At 38.7% G+C, this 21,296-nt stretch overlaps 1 protein-coding gene across 1 annotated transcript in view; it reads left to right on the top strand.

The window, feature by feature from the left end:
* The window catches only part of LRRC63 (leucine rich repeat containing 63), a gene marked incomplete at both ends in the record, with an annotated part of 80,261 nt that extends 72,847 nt beyond the window's left edge, over positions 1-7,414 (top strand). Inside the window, one exon of the mRNA XM_084876184.1 lies at positions 7,258-7,414. Within this exon, the coding sequence (XP_084732310.1) occupies positions 7,258-7,414 (157 nt within the window). The remainder of the gene's footprint in view (positions 1-7,257) is intronic.
* Between the last annotated feature and the right edge of the window lie 13,882 nt (positions 7,415-21,296).

The raw sequence follows: 21,296 nt of genomic DNA on the forward strand, positions 1-21,296 counted from the left end.
CCCAAGCAGTTAGTGGAGCAGTACCTCCTGGCAGGGAGCACTCACCGCCAGAGTGAGTTCCCACACCAGACCTTTGCACCAGCCAGCTGAGACCCACGACCCTGCAGTGAGTGCAAGCTTTGGGGAATCCTGTGCCCTATTCCCATTGCAAACCCCAGAACCATGCTGCTAACCTGACCTGGAGCCAGCCTGAGCCCCAGGACCTGCTGCTGTGGTGACCCAGGGCAACCCAAAGCACACCCCACTTTGTGTCACAGGAGAATGGGTACTGTGCAACCTAGAGCAACCTATACAACCCAGAGCAACTGGTACCCACTCTACCTCGCCCCCTGGACAGCCCTGCTGGGGTTTTTGCTACCCACACCCGATTTTACCCTGGTTTGAGAGGGGTGACCCAGAACAACTCGCATGCTCCACACTGACCCCCAAGACAGTCCTGCCAGGGCCAGGAGCAACTTAATGTGCACCTCACTCAGGGCAACAGGAGAGCACAGACTGAGCAGCCCAGGGCATCCTGCCCCAGCTCCACACTGAGGAGGGTTGAGCTGGAGCAGCCAGCACTCCTCTCACTCCAGGATACAAGAAAGTGAGGACTGTCCGACCTACAGCAACCCAAACCCACTCTACCCTGAGCCCAGAGTCTTGCTTCTGGGTCAGCTTGGAGTAACTCAGCAGGAGCCCCACTCAGGCCACAGAGAGCTCTGACTGTGCGACCCAGAGAAACCCACAACTGCTTCTCCCTGGCCCTTGGGACAGTCCTGAGGGGCTACGTGGAGCAACCCAGCACACCTCGTCTCACTTGAGGCCACAGGAGAGCACTACCAGGGTGACATGAAGCAAGCTTGTGTGTCAGGGGCCACAGGACCGTGCTGCAAATGCGCTGACAGAAAAGAAGAAATAGAAAGAGAAGGAACACAGGCATAAAGAATAAAAATGGCTACAAATCTAAGTACCTATAAATAATAACATAAAATGTAAATGGAGTAAATGCTCCAATCAAAAGACATAGAGTGGCTGAATGGTTAAGAAAACATGACCCTTTTCAACCTCATAGGGGCCGATGTATTTATTTTCCTTGAGTCTTTATTTATGCAATAAAATCGAGCAATGGTTAATGGGGATGTCAGACCCAGTAGTGTGATGTTGGTAGATGCTTCTTGAAAAACATTGTTATTCATTACTTTACCCCATCCCAAATCACCTCCTCCTGCTCCCCAGTACTTCTCTGGAGAACCACAGTGTGTCTTCAAGTGTCTATCTATATGCCCTGCTGCAGCTGGGTGATAGTGTTTGAACCCTTCTTCCAGCTTCCATCCCCTGGTCCGGCTTTAAAGACTTGGCCTTGGCGCCCGTTCCACCGGAATCTATGCCATACTCTCAGAGTATGTCACAGGAAGAAGTCAACCCTTTCGGATCATTCTCTTGTCATTTTATCATGGACTGGTGTGTGCTCAGTGTAAATAAATAAATAAATAAAATAAAAAACATGACCCATTTATTTGCTCTCTACAAGAGACCTACTTCAGAACAAGAGACTCACACAGACTGAAAGTGAAGAGATGGGAAAATATTTTCCAGGCAAATGGAAATTAAAAAAAAAGCTGGGTAGCAATACTTATATCAGACAAATAGATGTCAAAATCCTTAACAAGAGATAAGGAAGGCCACTTTATAATACTAAAGGAATCGATACAAAGGGATATAACTCAGGTTAATATATATGCACCCAATGCAGGAGCATCCAAATACATAAAAAAATTTTTGACGGGAAGGTAACAAGGGATAAATTGACAGTAATACAATCATAGTAGGGGATCTTAGTACTCCCTTGACATCACTGGATAAATCCTCTAGACAAAAAATCAGCAAAGAAACAGCAATCTTAAATGACTCACTAGATCAGATGGACTTAATCTACATCTTCAGTACATTTCACTTCAAAGCTACAGAATATACATTATCCTCAAGTGCACATGGAACATTTTAAAAAATAGACCACATATTGGGTCACAGGCAAAGTCCCTTCGAATTCAAGAAGATTGAAATCATATCAAGCATCTTCTCAGATCACCATGGCATAATTTTAGAAATAAACTACAATAAAAACAATAAAAAAATTTCAAACACTTTGAGACTAAAAAGCATGTTATTATATAATGACTGAGTTACCAAAGAGATTGAAGAAGAAATTTAAAAAAAAAAATCCTAGAAACAAATGACAATGAAAACACAACAATCCAAAATCTATGTTCTGAGAGGGAAGTTCATAGCATTACAGGCCTACCTAAAAAAATAAGAAAAACAGATAATAAATTACCTAACTCTACAACTCAAAGAATTAGAAAGACAGCAACATAAAAAGCCCAAGGAAAGAAATAGCAAATATCAGAGTGGAAATAAATGACATAGAAACAAAACAAAAAAGTCAATAAAACCAAGAGCTGGTTCTTTGAAAGAATAAACAAGACTGATGAACCTCTAGCCAAGCTCACAAAGCAGCAAAGAAAAAAAAATCAGAAATAAAAAAAAAGACCTAGCTGGTTTGGCTCAGTGGATAGAGCATCAGTCTTTGGACTGAAAGGTCACAGGTTTGATTCTGGTGAAGGGCACATGCCTGGATTGCAGGCACGATCTCCACTGGAGGGTTGTAGGGCATGCAGGAGGCAGCCAATCAATGATTCTCTCTCTTACATTGATGTTTCTATCTCTCTGTCTCTCTCTATTCCACTCTGAAATTAATAAAAATATATTTTTTAAAAAAAAGAAATGAAAAAGGTGAAATAACAACAGACCCCAAAGAAATACAAAGGATTCTAAAAAAAAAATACTATGAACAACTCTGTTCCAATGAACTGGTCAACCTAGAAGAAATGGGCATATTACTAGAAAAATACAGCCTTCCAAAACTCAATCAGGAATAATAATAATAATAATAATAATAATAATAATAATAAAAAATCTGAATAGCCTGATAACTATGGAGGAAATTGAAGCAGTAATTAAAAAATTCCAGCAAACAAAAGCCCTGGGCCAGACAGCTTCACGGGGTAGTTTTACCAAACATTCAAAGAACTAAAACCTATCAGACTATTCCAAAAAATTCAAGAGAAAGTCAAAATTTTAAGTTCTTTCTATGAAGGCAACATTACCCTAATTTCAAAACCAGATAAAGACACTAAAAAGAAATAGACTTACAGGCCAATATCCCCCATGGAAATAGATGCCAAAATCCTCAACAAAATTCTAGCAAATTGGATTCAGCATTACCTTGGAAAGATCATACACCATGATGAAGTGGAATTTATTCCAGGGATGCAAGGCTGGTATAATATCTACAAATCAATAAATGTGATACCTCACATAAACAAATTGAGAGACAAAAATTACATAATCATATCGATTGATGCAGAAAAAGCATTTGACAAAATCCAACACTCTTTATTAATAAAACTTCTCAGCAAAGTGGGAATAGAGGATCATACCTCAACATAGTAAAAGCCTTATATAAGAAACCTAGTGCCAACATCATACTCAATGGGCAAAACTAAAACAATTTCCCCTAAAATAAGGAATAAGACAGGGATGCCCACTTTTACTACTCCTGTTTGACATAGTGCTAGCCACAATGATCAGATAAGAAGAAGAAATAAAAGGCATCTAAATGGGAAAGAAATTAAACTGTAATTATTTTCAGGTGACATGTTATTGTACATAGAAAACCTTAAAGACTTCATCAAGAAAATAGTTGACTTATTACGTGAATTCAGCAATGTAGCAGGATACAAAATTAAACCCAGAAATTTATGGTTTTTTTATACACCAACTAGTGCCCTGGTGCATGAATTCATGCACATTGAAAGGAAATTAAATAGATGAAATATTTTAATATCATTTTCCCTTTCTCTATAATAGAATTGTCAACCAAATTCATGATGGACAATGACAGATCAAAACACACATGTGCAATTGACACTAGCAAGAGCTTTATATGTATCATGCATGCTTGAGTCACCTTAGCCTTTTATATGTATAGAATAAATGTGCTTAATAGACCTGCTTTCTGATTTAGCTAAACTTTTTCTAGCTCAGTGAAGCACCCCAACTTCTCTTTCAGGTAATTGTCAGCAACACAGCAGTAAATATCAACACAAAGCACATTATTATTTTAGATCACACAGGGAGAACAAAGGGTAAAATATTTAACTGCAGCAGTGTTTGACTATATTCTGTGTAGTGAGAAAACCTGAAGTCATTTTCTTTTTCTTTTTTTAAATATATTTTATTGGTGGTTGTTTTTTTTTGTTTTGTTTTTTTACAGAGAGGAAGAGAGAGGGATAGACAGTTAGAAACATCGATGAAGAGAATCATCGATCAGCTGCCTCTTGCATACCCCTACTGGGGATGTGCCTGCAACCAAGGTACATGCCCTTGACCGGAATCGAACCGGGACCTTTCAGTCCACAGGTCGACGCTCTATTCACTGAGCCAAACCGGTTTCGGCCTGAAGTCATTTTCAAGGTCCACCATTTCTTACTTATTTTCAGTTGGGTTAAGTTTCTAAGCTTTCTAAATCTCCATTTTCCTGTTAATGAAAAGAAAATAGGATTCCACCGAGTCGCCTATTTACCTACTCCATGACTTCTGTGAGGATCAAATGAGATGAGGCATGGAAAAGCTCTTCACAAACATTTGGTTAAAGTGTAAAATGTTTCCACCTGTGTTCCTGGAACTCCAAGGAGCCTAGTCACTAGAGAGAGGAAGCCAGATGTTGCTATGTGCCATCATTACTCGGCACCCACAGTGCCCATTTTAGAGCTAGGCTGGGCTATGGGCTGCATTTTATGTCATGGGGTTTCAGCGGTATTGGTTGCAAGTTGGTGGGCTGTCACTTCGGGGTGGTGGTAGGGCCTGTGTCCCAGTAGGGGGAAGCCAAGTGTTGTTTACTGGGCAATAGGTTTATAGTGCTGTTTCTTTGTGCTCATCATAGCAGCTCCTGCATTGAATGTCTGCCACCTGGTGGTCAGTGCATGTCATAGCGACTGGTCAGAAGGTGGGAAGGACACTAAGCACATTAGCTTTTTATATAGATAGATAATTGGGCTACTTTCAATACTACCTGAGTTTATGCAAGTAAGATGGCTCTTGGGAGCCTCTAGATAGCTTCAGGGTATGGAATGGTTGCCAGAAGACCAAGCTTTGATTAGAAAATTAGAACTATTAACTTCATCTCCCTCCATCTCAGGAAAGGGAGGTGAGAGATGCTGAGATGAGTTCAGTCATCGATGTCTAATTATTTAATCAGCATGCCTACTTAATGAAACATCCATAAAATCCCCTGAGCAACAGGGTTTGGAGAGCTTACAATTTGGCAAACATATCTGGTGCCTGGAGAGTGGCACACTCCAACTCCATTGGTATGGAGACTCCTGCCTTCAAGACTCTTGCTATTGGAGCCCCTGAGTGGACATCCATTAATGCTGGGATTCTTGTCCCAACATTGCAAAGGGTTAAGCAATCTGGAGAAAGGGCTGTGCAAAGATTCAAGAAGGAGTCCAAAGACAAAAGAAGTTTTGAAAGGCATTGGGGGTCAGAGGAGCTTCAGTTAAAGGAGCTAAAGACTACCCCTTGTATCAGGATCTTATGATAGTTATTAACACAAATTGTCCTAAGGCAAGGTGGAGATAATACATTTCAAAGGGTAGGGTTTCAAAGGGTAGGGTTTACGGAAGCATTGTCAGACTGGGAATAGCTTATAGCTATTCAGGTGTTTGGCCAACAGGAAGCAATAACATGCATATTAAAATGCCTTGAGTTGTCTGGCAGTAAACAATCCTATTCAGGTTTGGAGGAAGTGCCTTTGCAGGCCAAACTTTCTTTGGCTATTCATTGGTATCATTTATATTAAATTCTAATAATAATTACAGCATTTTCCAGAATCTTGAGTTGTTATAACCAATTATCAAACCTGGTAAAGGGGCATCACCGGAAGCCCTAATTTGTAGCCAAGTGGAGAAAAAATGTGGATAACCTGGGGAACCCATACTGGTCACTGTATATTAAGTGAGGGCAATATTGTAGAACTGAGCTCTTAAGCCTGTGGAGTCTGGCACTTACTCCCAGTAATTAGTGTCAAAATTTAATTGAATTCACTTTTAGGACACCCAGTTGGCATCTGCAATAAATTAAACATTGTTTGATGTCAGAAGAAACTTCTAACCAATAGGTAGTCTTCACGCTTTACATGTCATGTAAATATTAAAAAAAAAAAAGTCATTCTTCAACTTGTTTTTTATTCTCAACATTTTTAAGATTTGTCCATATTGATTTTATATAAATTTAATTCCTTAACTTCTGTATAGTTTTCCTCAGCTTGAATATTTCTAAGTTATGCATTCTTTCTCCTGCTGGTGAATACTTGAATTGGTTCCAATTTTACTATTACAATAATAAACAATAATGATTTTAAAACACATCTCCTTATGTAAATTGGCAAGCATCTCTAGGTTAGAGAGTAAGTATTTCAACTTACATAGAAATTGTCAAATTGCGCTCCAACATGATCATACCAATTTATGTTACCAAGAAATTGTGATAGTCCCTGGTGGTCTCATCGGATCAAATTTTGCACTGTTTGACTTTTGAATTTTGCCCATGTGATTATTGTAGATTGATATTTCTGTGCTAGTTTGTTCTCATTCTCTGATCACTGATGAGATTGACAAGCTTCTCATGTTCTCTGGATATTCAGGTTTCTTCTGTGAATAGTCTGTTCACGTGCCAATGTTAATGTGCTAATGGGTTAATGTCCTTTTAAAAAAAACTGACTTGTGAACATTTAAAAATATATATGGACACTAATTCTATACTACTTTATGTTAATCCCTCTATTTTTAAAATAACATATTTTTTAATTATATAAATAACATTTATTATAGAAAAACTTTATGAAGAAATTTAGATTTACCTGTGATTACATTGTCCACAGATAACTACTGTTTTTCATTTGGGATCTATCTTTAGAGTGTTTTCTTACTATGAATCTATACTTTTTTATTTTAAAAAACAGGTTGTTTTATACACACGTATCTACTAACTTGTAATTGTTCACTTGTATCTGTCTTAGGTCCTCCATTATATGGTAAAATCAATGATGATAAAAATCATAGTTTCTATTACATTCTTACATAGCACCAACAAAATGTCCTTCCTTTAGTAGAAATTTACTAAATATTGACTTAATGTTATTTTTCATTTCAGCACATCCACATGTGAATGGTGTTATGGTCCTAAGTTTGATGAAGGTTATCGTGTCATCCAATCCTGCAATGTTTTTGGAGCAACACACCTTCCTGTTATGTTTCATGTCTGTTCTTCTTCCTGCTACAGAGAAGTACTTGAAAACAGTTCCTGGTGAAAGAGTAACTCTAGTTTCTGAGTTGATGATCATACAATGATTTTTGACCACCACGTTAAAAGCCATTAAACATTATGTAAATACCAATTAATTTCTTTGAGAGTACAGATTCTGTATGGAAGACTTTAGCATCTTCTCATACTTTTGTGAATCTTCTTTGTACTACCTCCTTAATAAAGTTTGTGATTGTTAGGAAGTTAAGAAGGATTAATGAAGATTTTTGAATTTCAATGAAGATCTATAAAATTTATTTCAAACAATTTTTACTATAAAAAGATAAATGTTATATTCCTCTGCAAAAATGATTTATCTTAAAACTGGCCTTTTCATGCATCCATTTTAACTGATAACATTTCAAAGTCATCAGTTGGGATTTTGCCTAATGTAGCTTCAACATGATGTATCCAAGCTTTCAACATTTGTGCATTTCTATGGAAATTTATCCAGTGCCAATCATCTGAATTATAGATTGCTTCTGGGAATAAAAATTTACTTCCAACCTTGGCTGGTGTTGCTGGTGGTAAGAACGTTGGGTTCCACACAAAAGGGTCACAGGTTCAATTCCCTGTTAAGAGCACATACCTGGGTTGCAGGTTTCATCCTTGGCCCTGGTAGGGGCACAAGCAGGAGGCAACCAATTGATTTGTTTCTCTCACATCAATGATTTTTTTCCCTCTCTTTCCCTCCCTCCTTTCCATTCTCTCTAAAAATAATTGGAAAAAAATCTCTTCAGTTGAGGATTAACAATAACAAAAAATTAATTTCACATAGATACACTCACAGGACTAAATAATGAATCTATACTTTAAAATAAAACTAAACTAGGGAATTAAATTATTTAATTCCCTAGTTTATTAAAAATAAACTAGGGAATTAAAACTAAAATACAAGGAAAAAAAACCATCCTGAATAATAAACTGAAGACTAGCTGGAGAGAACCCTGATAACCAAAGTTGGAAAGTGGAAACCACATAGAGACTGGTAGGAAGGGCAAAAGCACAAAAGGGCTGGTCAGGCTCCCACAGACAGTAACTAAAATTCTAAAGAGATATCTCAGCTGTGGGGAGTTGCCACTGAGAACTCTGAGATATAATCCCCAAGCTTCCCCCACCCCCAGCAGAGAGCCCCAAAACTAAGAAAGATGTCCACATAACATCTGGCTGTGAAAAGCAGCAGGGTTGCTGTCTGTCAGGGAGACAAGGATGGAAATGCAGACACCTTCTTAAAGGGCCAACACTCAAAATTTAGAGTGCAGCCACTTACCTTGGACTCCAGCAGAGGAAGAGCAGAGTGGAATGGAGTTGTGGTGTGCAGAAACCATGGTGGGAGGCTATAGGTAAGAGTTTGGAAAGCAGAAACCCAGTTTCTTGTGCTAAGGCATTCCCTCATGCCACAGAAGTCATCTTTCTCAAGCAAATCTTTTTAGTTTTTGCCTGGGGGGAAGAGAGTTGTCCCACCCTATTGGAAAACACTTTGCCATACCCTGTGGAGTTTCTGAGGCTTATTAAGGGCATGAGAATAACAATTACCCTTTAGGGAGAAACAATTACCCCACCCTGTTGGAAAACCTCTTGACATACCTGTGGACAATTGCCTGAGGCTACTCAAGACAGAATATAATGAGTCTGTAGGCAGAGGCAGGACTCTGGAGACTTTGAGTCTTTGCCTAATATAATTAGTCAGAAACAGCATTTAGCACTGTCCTGCTCTAGAGATTGGGAGGCATAGCAAATATACCTTATACATAGTCACAAACCCAAATAGGCAGCCAAAATGGGGAGAAGAAAAACAACCCCCAAATGAAAGAATACGAGAATTATCCAGGATAAGAGATAAATAAAATGAAGATAAAAAATTGATCTGATATAGTTCAGAATAATGATGACAAAGATGCTCAACAGCATGAGAAACAATATAGTAACTATGAAAAAACAACAGTTGAAAATAAAAAATGACATAGCACCAATAAAGAACATAATGGAAGGAATACACAGCAGAGTAGGGGAAGCTTATGATTGGATCAGTTAATTAGAAGACAGGGTAGAAAAAATCAATCAGAGAACCAAAAAGAAAAAAAATTAAAAACAAGATGAAAGCTTAAGGGAACTGTGGGACAACATGCAACATAACAATATTCACATAATAAGTGTGTCAGAAGGGAAAAAAGTGAGCAAGTGATAGAGAACATATTTGAAAAAATAATGGCAGAAAACTTCCCTAACCTGTGCAGGAAAATTTCAGACAAATTTGGGGCACAGAAAGTTCCAAGCAAGAAGAATCCAAATAGGCCCACACCCAGATGCATCATAATTAAAATGCCAAAAATTAAAGACAAAGAATTTTAAAGGCAATAAGAGCAAAAGAATTTGTTATTTACAAAGGAGCTCCCATATGGCTATCAACTGATTTCTTTCAGAAACTATAAGCTAGAAGTACTCAAGGTAATGAATAGCAAGGATCTGAAACCAATATTACTATATCCAGTAATGCTATCATTCAAAAATAGATGGTGAAATAAAGAGCTTCACAGACAAAAAGGCTAAAGGAGTTTATCATCACTAAGCCAACATTGCAAGAAAAGCTAAGGGCACTGCTAAAATGAGAAGAAATAGAGGAAGAAATCTAGGCATACAGAATTAAAATGGCAATAAATAAGTACCTATCAATAACCTTAAATGTAAATGGATTAAATACTCCAATCAAAAGGCATGTGATGGATACAAAAACATGACCCAATTTTATGCTTTCTACAAGAGACTCTCCTCAGAACAAGACTCACACAGGATGAAAGTGAGGGGTTGGGGGGAAATTTCCATGCAAATGGAAACACCACCACCAAGAAAAGCTGCAGTAGTTCCCCACATCCTCCCCTATCCCAGGGCCACCTTAACTCAGTCCCTGATCCTCCCCTCCCTTGGCCTTTACCATTGTCTGTGCCCATGGGCATTACTGTATATGCTTTGGCTAATATCTTCACCTTATTTTATCAAGAGCCCCCCACAAACCTCTTCCCTCTGAGATCTGTCGGTCTGTTCCATGTATTCATATTTCTCGTTATATTTTGTTTATCAATTTATTTTTTTTCTTTAGATACCACATATAAGTGAGATATGGTATTTGTTTTGCTATGACTGGTTTATTTCACTCAGCATAATAATCTCCAGATCAATCCAGGCTGTTACAAAGGGTAGAGACCCTTCTTTTTTCGAGCTGTATAGTATTCAATTGTGTAAAAATATCACAGCTTTTTCATCCACTCATGTACTGGTGGGCATTTGGGTGTTTCCAGATCTTGGTTACTATAAATAATGCTACAACAGGGGTATCTATATTATTTTTGATTGGTGTTCCAGGATTCTTAGGATATAGCCCCAGAAAAAGGATTGTTAGGTCAAATAGCAATTACATTTTTAATTTTGGGGGGAAACTCCATACTGTTTTTCACATTAGCTGCACTAGTCTGTATTCCACCAACAGTGCTCCATAGTTCCCTTTTCTCCACATTTTTGCCAGCACTTGTTTGTTGATTTATCGATGGTGGCCATTCTGGCAGGTATCAGGTGATATCTCATTGTAGTTTTAATTTATATCACTCTGATGATTAGTGATGTTGAGCTTTTTTCATATGTCTATTGGTCATTTGTATGTCCTTTTTGAAGAAGTGTCTATTCAGGCCCTTTGCCCATTTTTTAATTAGATTGTTTGTCTTCCTGATGTTGAGTTGCATAAGTTCTTTATCTATTTTGGAAATTAAACCCTTATTGGATGTATCACTGGCAAATATGTTCTCCTATGCAGTAGGATTGCTTTGCATTTTGTTGATGTCTTTTGCTTTTTATATTTATGTAATATAATTGATTTATTCTTTTCCTGTTTCCTTTGTCCTAGGAGATACATAGGCAAAAATATTGCTCCAAGCGATGTCTGCAATTTTATTTCCTATGATTTCTTCCAGAATTTTTATGATTCTAAGTCTAACATTTAAATCTTTAATGCAGTTTATTCATGTGTATGGTTTAGACAGGTGGTCTAGTTTCTTTACCTTTCTTTCTTTCTTTCTTTCTTTCTTTCTTTCTTTCTTTCTTTCTTTCTCTTTCTTCCTTTCTTCCTTCTTTCTTTCTCCTTCCTTCTTTCTTTCTCCTTTCTCTCTCCTTTCTTTCTTTCTTTCTTTCTTTCTTTCTTTCTTTCTTTCTTTCTTTCTTTCTTTCTTTCTTTCTTTCTTTCTTTCTTTCTTTCTTTCTTTCTTTCTCATGTATCAATCCAATTTTCCAGCATCATTTATAGTATTGATACTGAAGAATTCTGCAAGATACTTAACTATAATTAGTTAAGAAGGATTAATGAAAACCCATTAGCTCATTGTATGTTTTTGCCTCCTTGTCAAATATTAACTGACCATAAAGGCATGGGTCAATTTCTGGACTCTGTTCTGTTCTATTGATCTATAACCCTATTGTTGTGCCAGAAGCAGGCTGTTTGTCATTATAATGACCTTATTAATATAGTTTGATATCACATAATGTAATCCCTCCAAATTTGTTCCTTTCTCAAGGTTGCTGAAGCAATTGGGGTCATTTTTGGTTCCATATAAATTTTTGGAATATTTGTTCCAGATCTCTGAAATATTCCATTGGTATTTTAATAGAATAGCACTGGATCCACAGATTTCTTTGGTTTGTATAGACGTTTTAATTATGTTAATTCTTCCAATTCATGAACATAATGTTTCCACTTGTTTGTATCTTCCTCTATTTCTTTCTTCAATGTCCTATAGTTTCCAAGTACTATTTAATTTATCTCTTTGGTTAAATTTATTCTTAGGTGTCTAATTTTTGTTTAAACCACATGATCTCACTCATTTGTGGATAATAAAGAACATTATAAACTGATGAACAAAAAGATATATACAGAGAGTAAAGCATCAAACAGACTGTCAAATTACAGTGGGAAGGTTAAGAAGAGGTGGGGTCGGGGGGAGAAAAGAGATTTACTGAAGGACTTGTATGCATGCATATAAGCACAACCAATGGACACAAAACACTGGGGGGGGGGTGAGGGCATGTATGGGAATGGGGGGAGGGCAATGGTAAGATATGTACTCATATAATACTCCAATAAAAAAATGAAACAAAATAAATTGATTATCCTTTTTTTAAAAATTCTTTTTAAAAATAGGGTTTACTAGTTGCCCTTTTCCTGTTTTGTTTTGTGTGTTTTTTAAGGTATTTTCTAGCACAGTGCCTTATACATATTAGGCACCTTCTACAAATTTATTCAATTGAATAAATTCTCAATAGATCAAAAAATGACTCTCATCTAGCTGGTTTGGCTTAGTAGATAGAGATCGACCCAGGAACTGAAGGGTCCCAGGTTCAATTCCAGTCAAGGGCATGTACTTCAGTGTCCTAAATCAGCAAACAAATAAAGCCTGGGAACAACCTGTAATTGAATACCCCACAATTTACTGGAACAACAAATTCTAAGCCCTGCATCATCATAGCTCCCCACTCAAAGGCAAACATCACTAATCAATCCAAATACTTTTACCTTCTAGGCACCGACCTACCTCTGGATCCTTGTCAATATAACTCACCAAACTAAGTTTATCCTTGTTTACTAGTAAATGTTAGCACTTTATAATGCATTTGACATCATCTCTTCAGTTGCTAAGCTATTGTTTGCTGCTGGTTATCAACTACCACAACTATAACAGCATGCTAAAATGGGACTCTTTCTGTTTCTATTTTAGCTTGGGCCCAGATGCTTAAAATAAAATGATAAAGTTCCAAACTGAGGTATTATACATAACATTCCAAATCAAAGTATTATACAGAACTTGGAAAGAAGGTGGACAAAACTAATTTTATGATAGCTTGTGGGAGCCACAGTGGGAAATACCTAGTAAGTAAAGGACTCCCCAAGAGATATGCAGGAGGCAGCCAATTAGTGGTTCTCTCACACCATTGATGTTTCTATCTCTCCTTCTTCTTTCCTTTCTGAAATCAATAAAAAATATATTTAAAAAAAATCCCAGCCCTCAATGGTTTGGCTCAGTGGACAGAGCATTGGCCTGCAAACTCAAGGGTTTCAGGTACAATTCCAGTAAAGGGGATGTATCTCGGTTGCAGGCACATACCCAGTAGGGAGTGTGCAGGAGGCAGCTGATCAATATTTCTCTCTCTTTGATGTTTTTAACTCTCCATCCCTCTTCCTTCCTCTCTGTAAAAAATGAATAAAATATGTTTTTTTAAAAGTCCAGAAGCCAGAGGTATCTCCAGAAAACTATGATTAGATTTCCTTAAGCTGAAACTTTATGGGGTCAATAAGCATTTTCCTCAGAAACTTAACCAGGCCACTTACCATGATTTTTAAAACTCTGATGAAAATCATGGGCTTACTTGAAACCATACAAATAATATCTTGATTTTCTTCTTTTATTTTTCACTGGCTCTATTTCATTTAGCTTATGGGCTGTATAAATACTTTGTACTAAGAAGAGATGCACATAAATTGTACTTTTTTTTTTTACAAATTGTACTTTTTGATCCCTGGGTCATTTTTACTTCTGTCATACACTTTTAATTTAAGAAATGACTCAGCCGAAACCGGTTTGGCTCAGTGGATAGAGCGTCAGCTTGCGGACTGAAGGGTCCCGGGTTCGATTCCGGTCAAGGGCATGTACCTTGGTTGCAGGCACATCCCCAGTGGGGGGTGTGCAATAGGCAGCTGATCGATGATTCTCTCTCATCAATGTTTCTGGCTCTCTATCCCTCTCTCTTCTTCTCTGTAAAAAATCAATAAAATATATTTTTTTTAAAAAAAGAAATGACTCAGTAAAAAAAAATTATGGTAACATATAAGAAGTAATTTGTAGTAATGCAAAATTTGACTCAACAAGCAGATCAATAGTCTCCATAAGACCTAGAGCAGACACAGAGACATCTACAAAAAGTAATTTTCTAATTGGGAAATATCTGCCCAGACACCAGCTTTCCAATTGATGTTAAGTGAAGTTTCTCTTGGCTCAGAAAACAGTGCTTGAAACAGCATCCAGACAAGGGTACTTCTTTGTAATATTATGCATCATATTATAGAAAGAATTGCCCTTATGGGAACTTTTAAATTTCCTTTTCCCCTGTCATTTGACAATACATGAAGGAGGAAACCTCCAATTATCTATAATAGTTCTTTTGACAAAGCTCAAAGAACCTTTAAATGTCCCTGCATTTAGATTCCAATTGTGTTCATTCCATTCTAATAATAGAGGGTGTTTTGTTATGACTAGATCTAGCTCCTGTCCCTTCATTTTACAGAGCAAATAGGATTACACCTATGTGTAGTTGTCCATGGACAAAGTGGATAATATGTCCTGTGTAAAAGATAAGTAAGTTTTTAAGTAGGAAAACAATATCACTTTATAAAGGTAATGGGGATGCCAATAAACATTGTCCAAGCCTAAGGGTCTAGATCAGTGATTCTCAACCATTTTTTGGCCAGGCCCCACCTAAGCATCTCTAAATTCTGGTGCCCCCACTGCGACATATAATTCTTATTATTAAAAAAGTGAACCCCTCGCCGAAACCGGTTTGGCTCAGTGGATAGAGCGTCGGCCTGTGGACTGAAGGGTCCCAGGTTCGATTCCGGTCAAGGGCATGTACATTTGTTGCGGGAACATCCCCTGAACGGGTTGTGCAGGAGGCAGCTGATCGATGATTCTCTCTCATCGATGTTTCTAGCTCTCTATCCCTCTCCATTTCTCTCTGTGAAAAATCAATAAAAAAAAATAAGTAAAATAAAATAAAAAGTGTACCCCAATTTATGTGGAAGAAACCTAAAAGGCCATTAACTTGGTCTAAACAAACTTCCAAAGAACATGGAATCCATGAAAAAGAAAAAGAAAAAACAAAAGGATAGTTGAAGTACTGAGGAATAAATCACTAAGAAATTGTTAAAAAATAAAAATAATATAAAGTGATATGAAAAAATAAAAAATAAAGTTTCAAAACATATAATAGAGATCTGAAATGCATAAATATGTCACAATACATATTTATATACTGTACATGAGGCCCCTAGAGCCATAATAAATACAAAAAAGTCACTATTAATGACTCATTCCCAAATTGCACCCCACCCCCAATGGGGAGTGTGCCCCACACTGGTAACCACTGGTCTAGGTCTTATTCAGTTCAGCAGGATCCCTGCCCAGGCACAGGAAAGGAGCTCCTCTCAGCAATCCCAAGGGCTCCTTTTGGGTTTTCAGGTATCCTGAGGTGTTGTGGGGATGTATCTGCACTGCACGGGGCAAATGGATAGACATAGGCTTTGTGGCACTGCTGGGGTCATCCAGTTAGTCTTTCATCTCAGGAGGCACAGAACAATTAGAGCCCAGGTTTATCCTACATGCAGCTCAGAATTAGAAGGGAAGGAGGTCTCCACATGCCTGAAGGCTGATGGTCAGTGATGAAGACATCATTCAAGACAGTTCCCAGGTGCATGAGAGGCACCTGGTACAAGCCTATGGGCCTGTTCCTCCAGACTATCTTCTCACTTTCCTGACAGCCTCCCCTCCCCATTCTGACCATCCCCTTTTGCTCAGATTCCAGCTAACTGGGTCTCCATTCCATAACCACCTTTTTTTCAGCTCTCTCTTCTCTATTCTCTGAGAGTAGAAGGTTCTTATTTTATACTGTCTTTACTACCTTCCCAAACAGCTCCACTTTTCTTTCATCTAAACCACAGTCCAGTTATTTCCAGCCAAAGCCCATCTCAATCCCTCTTCCTTTAGGGCCAGAAAGGCTCTGTCTTCAAATACCTTTTTATTTATTCAAAGACCTTCAAATAGACCCAGGTCCTAGTCCTACAGTAGTGTCCACTGAAAAAGGTTGATAAGTCCACACTAAACATACAATTACAGGCACTAAGTGCTCACTAGAATGTTCCCTAAGGAAACACTGTTTGCCCAAAAGTAATACATAAAAATAACATGTTTAGTTTTCTTTTGTCAAAAAAATTCAACCTTTTTTAAATAATATGTCTGAATTAAATAGTTATCTTCAAATTGCATAACCTTGAGATATTTTAAGAGACTATTTCCAGAACTGAGTGAAAAAATAAAATAAACTCTTCACATTTACCTTAATTGGTTAAATTTTTCATAAAGAAAGATTTATGAGCATTTTATTACCTACTCTAGTAGGGTAAATAATGATAACTCTACCACAACCCCACCTCACCCCAGGTTTTATATGCCCTAATCCTGGGATCCTGAAAATATATATTGTCAAATTGCAAAACAGACTTGGCTAATGGACTTAAAGTTACTAGTCAGTTGACATTAAGATTATCCAGGTAGACCCAATGAATCACACGAGCCTTGTGAGACTCTGAGCAGAGTGACAGCTAAGCTATTCAGTCCTCTGAAATACAGAAAGTATCTACACTAATAAAAGGGTAATATGCTAATTAGACTGGGAGACTTTCCAGGAGACCTTCCAGATGTCCTTCTGGACAAAGCCATGGTAGCAGGACCCAGATAGAGGCAATTAAGGGTGAGCAAGACAATGGGGGGAGCAGTTGGGGGCCATCAGGCCAGCAGGGGGCAGTTGGGGTGATCAGTTTGGCAGGGGGCAGTTGTGGGTGAGCAGGCTGGCACGGGGGCAGTTGAGTGCAAGCAGGTCAGCAGGGGGGCAGTTGGGGTGATCAAGCTGGAGTGGTTAGGGCCAATCAAGCAAGTAGGCAGGTGAGCGGTTAGGAGTCAGCAGTCCCAGATTGTGAGAGGGTGCAGGCTGGGCTGAGGGACACCCCCCATGAACAATTTTGTGCACTCGGCTACTAGTGAGATAATTGATTCATACTGTTTTTAAAAAAGAACTGAATGGGAAGTAAGTGTCCCAAAGCTCTCTTTCTAAAATTGGATTTTAGGTTTGCTCAAGCACATGGCGTTATCAGTGCTCCAAATTTCTATGCCGGAGGTAGAAGGAAAGATTACTTTTATTTTTTCATTAATAACTATTTCTAAGAATTGTCAAGCACACATTATATGCCAGTTACCTATTATTTCTCACATCATTCTATGAAATAGTTTCTATTTTACAGGTGAGGAAACTGAAAAAATTATTTAAAAAATGGTAGGTTCTAAAGAGCCTAATTTTAGGTTATAAATATAGGTATGTTTAAGGGTCTTGATACAGAAAGCCGATTTGCTTTCTGGAAAATGTGTGCCACCCATGGACATAACCTAGCAAGAGCTACATGAAACTTTCCACAATACATTCACCAGAATACTGAGGATTACCTTTTAAAATTTTCAATCATTTGATAGAGGTGAAAGAAATTTTAGGGCCAAACTAGGCAGGCTTAGGGAGTTTTAGGAATAAAGAGGGTCCATGGGGGAAGAATGCATAGATGAGAGCTTAGAGCTGCCAGAAAGAGGGTAGTTGGGGGTGAGCAGACCGACAGGGCGGCGGGGGGTGGGGGTGGGGGCGGAATTGGGGGCAACTTAATGAATATGTAGCTATACATTCACAGAGAATAGAAAAGTTCCATAGGATAAGGGGAGAGGAAAGCATACATTCACAGAGCATAAAGAAAAGTCACAGAGTATAGGGGGAAAAGGAAACATTTTCACAGAGGATAGAGAAATATCCACAGATGCTGGAAAGAAGGGAAACATGTTCACAGGAGATAGAGAAATATTACAAGGGGGAGAGGAAGAAAGGACACCATTTGGGTTTTGGACTTTGAAGCTGATATTCTGCAAAAGAGTGACCAATTAGAAAAGCACAGGGCCATAAAATGGGGAAGGGGTCCAATTAGAAGGGAGCATGAAGAGACAAAGAAATACAGCATTTATAAGCTTTAGAAAAAGGGGCTTAGTGGGTTACCCCCATGGGAATCCCTCCCTATAGGGGAGTCTGTATTTGCATCCAATAAATTTCCACCCTTTTACTAACAAGTCCTTTTAGTCCTAGAATTTTATTCTTCAAACTTTGTGAGGCAAGAACCCACAAAGAGGAGATCCGCTCTCTGAATCCCATGTTTCAGAAAAAAAATGGTGCCTTATTGTAGTTATTTGAATTGCCTTTATTTAAAATTCCCTGTTTTCTAATGGTTCAGTTATGTAATACTTCTGAATTTTGTGGGGAATAAAAATGGCATAAATTACACAAAACTGGGTAAATGTTTCACTACTTTACCTAGAGCCAGCTTTAGTTTTGTTTTGTTTTGTTTTGTTTTGTTTTTAAGTAAAGAAAAAAATTAGACAAGGTTGCTGCTGAAAAGATCTGACACTTCTACAGTTTGTTCCAAAAATAGGACTGGCTTCTTTACTCAGAATCCAGAAAGAAGTTTGCTCTGTTCTTCTCTGCAGCCAGTGTGTCAGCACCACCATCAGCATCACCAGAGAAGCTGAGAGCTGCAGCCCCAAGTGATTGGAAGCACATGAGCACATCTGTGCCAAATCCAGTTTGTTCCTCACTCTGCTTTTTCTCCTCTTGAATAAATTCATCACTGGAATGGTCATGTTTTGTGTCTTCACATGCTGAGAATTTTATGCAACTTAATGAATATGTAGCTATCAAGTGCCTGCGTTCAAGCTTGAGGAAGTAGGTCAAACCAGAGTTTGCTCCTGTTACAGTGCTTTTCATACTGCATCAGAAGGGTTGCATCAGACAGGATGGTGGGTGTTACAAGGGGCAGAAACCACAAACCGTCTGTCACCACTTCCGGGCACCGAAACACCTCATTGTTGCCTCTCTCTCAACCCTTTCCTGGCATCTGACACATTGCCAGAGGGCAGTGCTTTCTGGAAAGACTGAAACTTTAAATAGTCTATGATCCGAGAAGAGACAAAGAAAAATCAGATTACCAGCTATTGTAGAATAAAATTAAATTTCCAAGCGTGATTGCACCCAAATGCAAACCATAGATTTTTATTCGCACTAACCAGCATAGCTAAAGAAATTGAGAAACTGGGGGAGATAGGCAAGTCTCAAAAGAAGCAGCCTTCCTGCTTTAGCAGATTTGTGTCAGAGCAGAGGTGTGTCCTTCAAAAAGCTGTAACTCCCTAAAGGTGATGTAAAGATTGCTCAAGGACAGCAGGAACAATGTTCAGATGAAAGGTGTACTCATTTCCTACGGTTTCTGTAACAAATTACCACAAAACAGTGGCTTAAAGTAACACAAACATTATCTTAGAAAAAGATATTACAGTTCTGGAGGTTTGAAGTCTGAAATGGGTTAAAGTCAAGGTGTCAGCTAGGCTGTGTTCTTTCTGGAGGTTCTAAGGGGAGAGTACATTTTCTTGTCTTTTCCAGCTTCTAGAGGCCACCTACTTTCTTTGGCTCATGGTCTCATTCCTCTATCCTCAAAGCCAGCAATGTCAATGTTCCTCATACTGCCATCTTTGATTCTTCCTCTCCTATCTCCCTCTTATATAAGGAACCTTATGATTACATTGGGCACACCCAATGTAATCACAATGAATTATTCAGGATAATCTCTCTAAGATCAGCTGATTGGCAGCCTTGATTTCATCTGAAACCTTAATTCTCCCATTGCCATTGTTCCTAGGGAGATGATGAGACCTTGTGTTTTTTGTTTATTTGTTTTTTGAGGGAAAGATTTTAATCAAGAAACAAAGTCTAGAGAAGTAAGAATTTATTGACCACAGCAAAAATATACTTAAAGCAGTGAAACAAGGAATGGCATAGAAGAAGTAACAGGAAAGCCTAGGTTGGGCTGCCTTGGCTAATTGGGAAGTTAGAGAGTTGGGGGCCTTGGAGACAGGTTCAGGAGGTTAGCCTGGGATGAGCTGCCACTGCCCATTGCTCATTGTTGACTGTGGGTGCTGCCATTTTTATGATGGTGTGAGGGTCAATTAGCATATCCCCTCTTTATTACATATGATTCAAATTTTACTGGAGGATTCTATATTTTTATTTGCTAAATCTGACAACTCTAACAGATCTGTGTCACTGCCCACAACCAGTTCTCTTATCTAAAGATGGGGCCTGATCCTGGCTCTGACAATGAAAGAAGACTGGTTGGAAAATGACTCTCAAGAAAGCCAATAGAAATTCCACCTTGAGGGTGGAAATCTTTAGGTTTTTATGGATATTAGCACCAGAAAAGAGTAATTATTCTAAGTTACCTCTCTATACTATTTTACATTATAGCACTTTCACTTTAATAATCTTATATTATCATCATAACGCTGCAGAGTGGGTGCTATATCTCATCCTATCTAATAAAGAAGGAATATGCAAATTGACCATCACACCATAACAAGATGGCTGTGCCCATAGCAGAGACAGGGATTCTGTAACACAAGATGGCTGTGTTCACAGTGGAGGCTGAGTTCCCTTAATGAGCCTTAATGAGCAATCAGCAGGGACCTGAGACTGTGCCCCCAGCCTGGTGGGGCTTGACAGGGGGCTTCAGGCCACGACCCAGCCCTGGTGCTGGGCTGGGGACCTGAGGCTGCACTCCCTACCCTGGCATCGGGCTGGAGAACCTGAGGCCACACCCCCACCCCGGTGCCAGGCTGAGGGACCTCAGGCTGTGCCCCTTGCCAGTGACTGTTAATGCTCTACTCTACAGTCTCATCAGGAGTTACTATAGTAACCAATTCAAAAGGGAATATTGACAAATCAGAGGGGATATCAGGACACAGGAACTGCAGCTTTTATAAACTGTGGAAACAGGAAGTTGGCGGGACCCTTTCCCCCTCCCTACATGAGAGTCCATTATGTGGGACTCCTTGCCTCTCCCCACATGGGAATCTATACTTGTTCTTCAATAAATCTCCTTTGCTATACTACCCTCTGTCCATGGATTCATCCTGAGACTCTAATGGATAAAGAATCCTGGTTCCAGTCTA

Source organism: Pipistrellus hanaki (genome assembly GCF_964339955.1).
Source record: "Pipistrellus hanaki genome assembly, chromosome: 3".
Classification (NCBI taxonomy): Eukaryota; Metazoa; Chordata; class Mammalia; order Chiroptera; family Vespertilionidae; genus Pipistrellus; species Pipistrellus hanaki.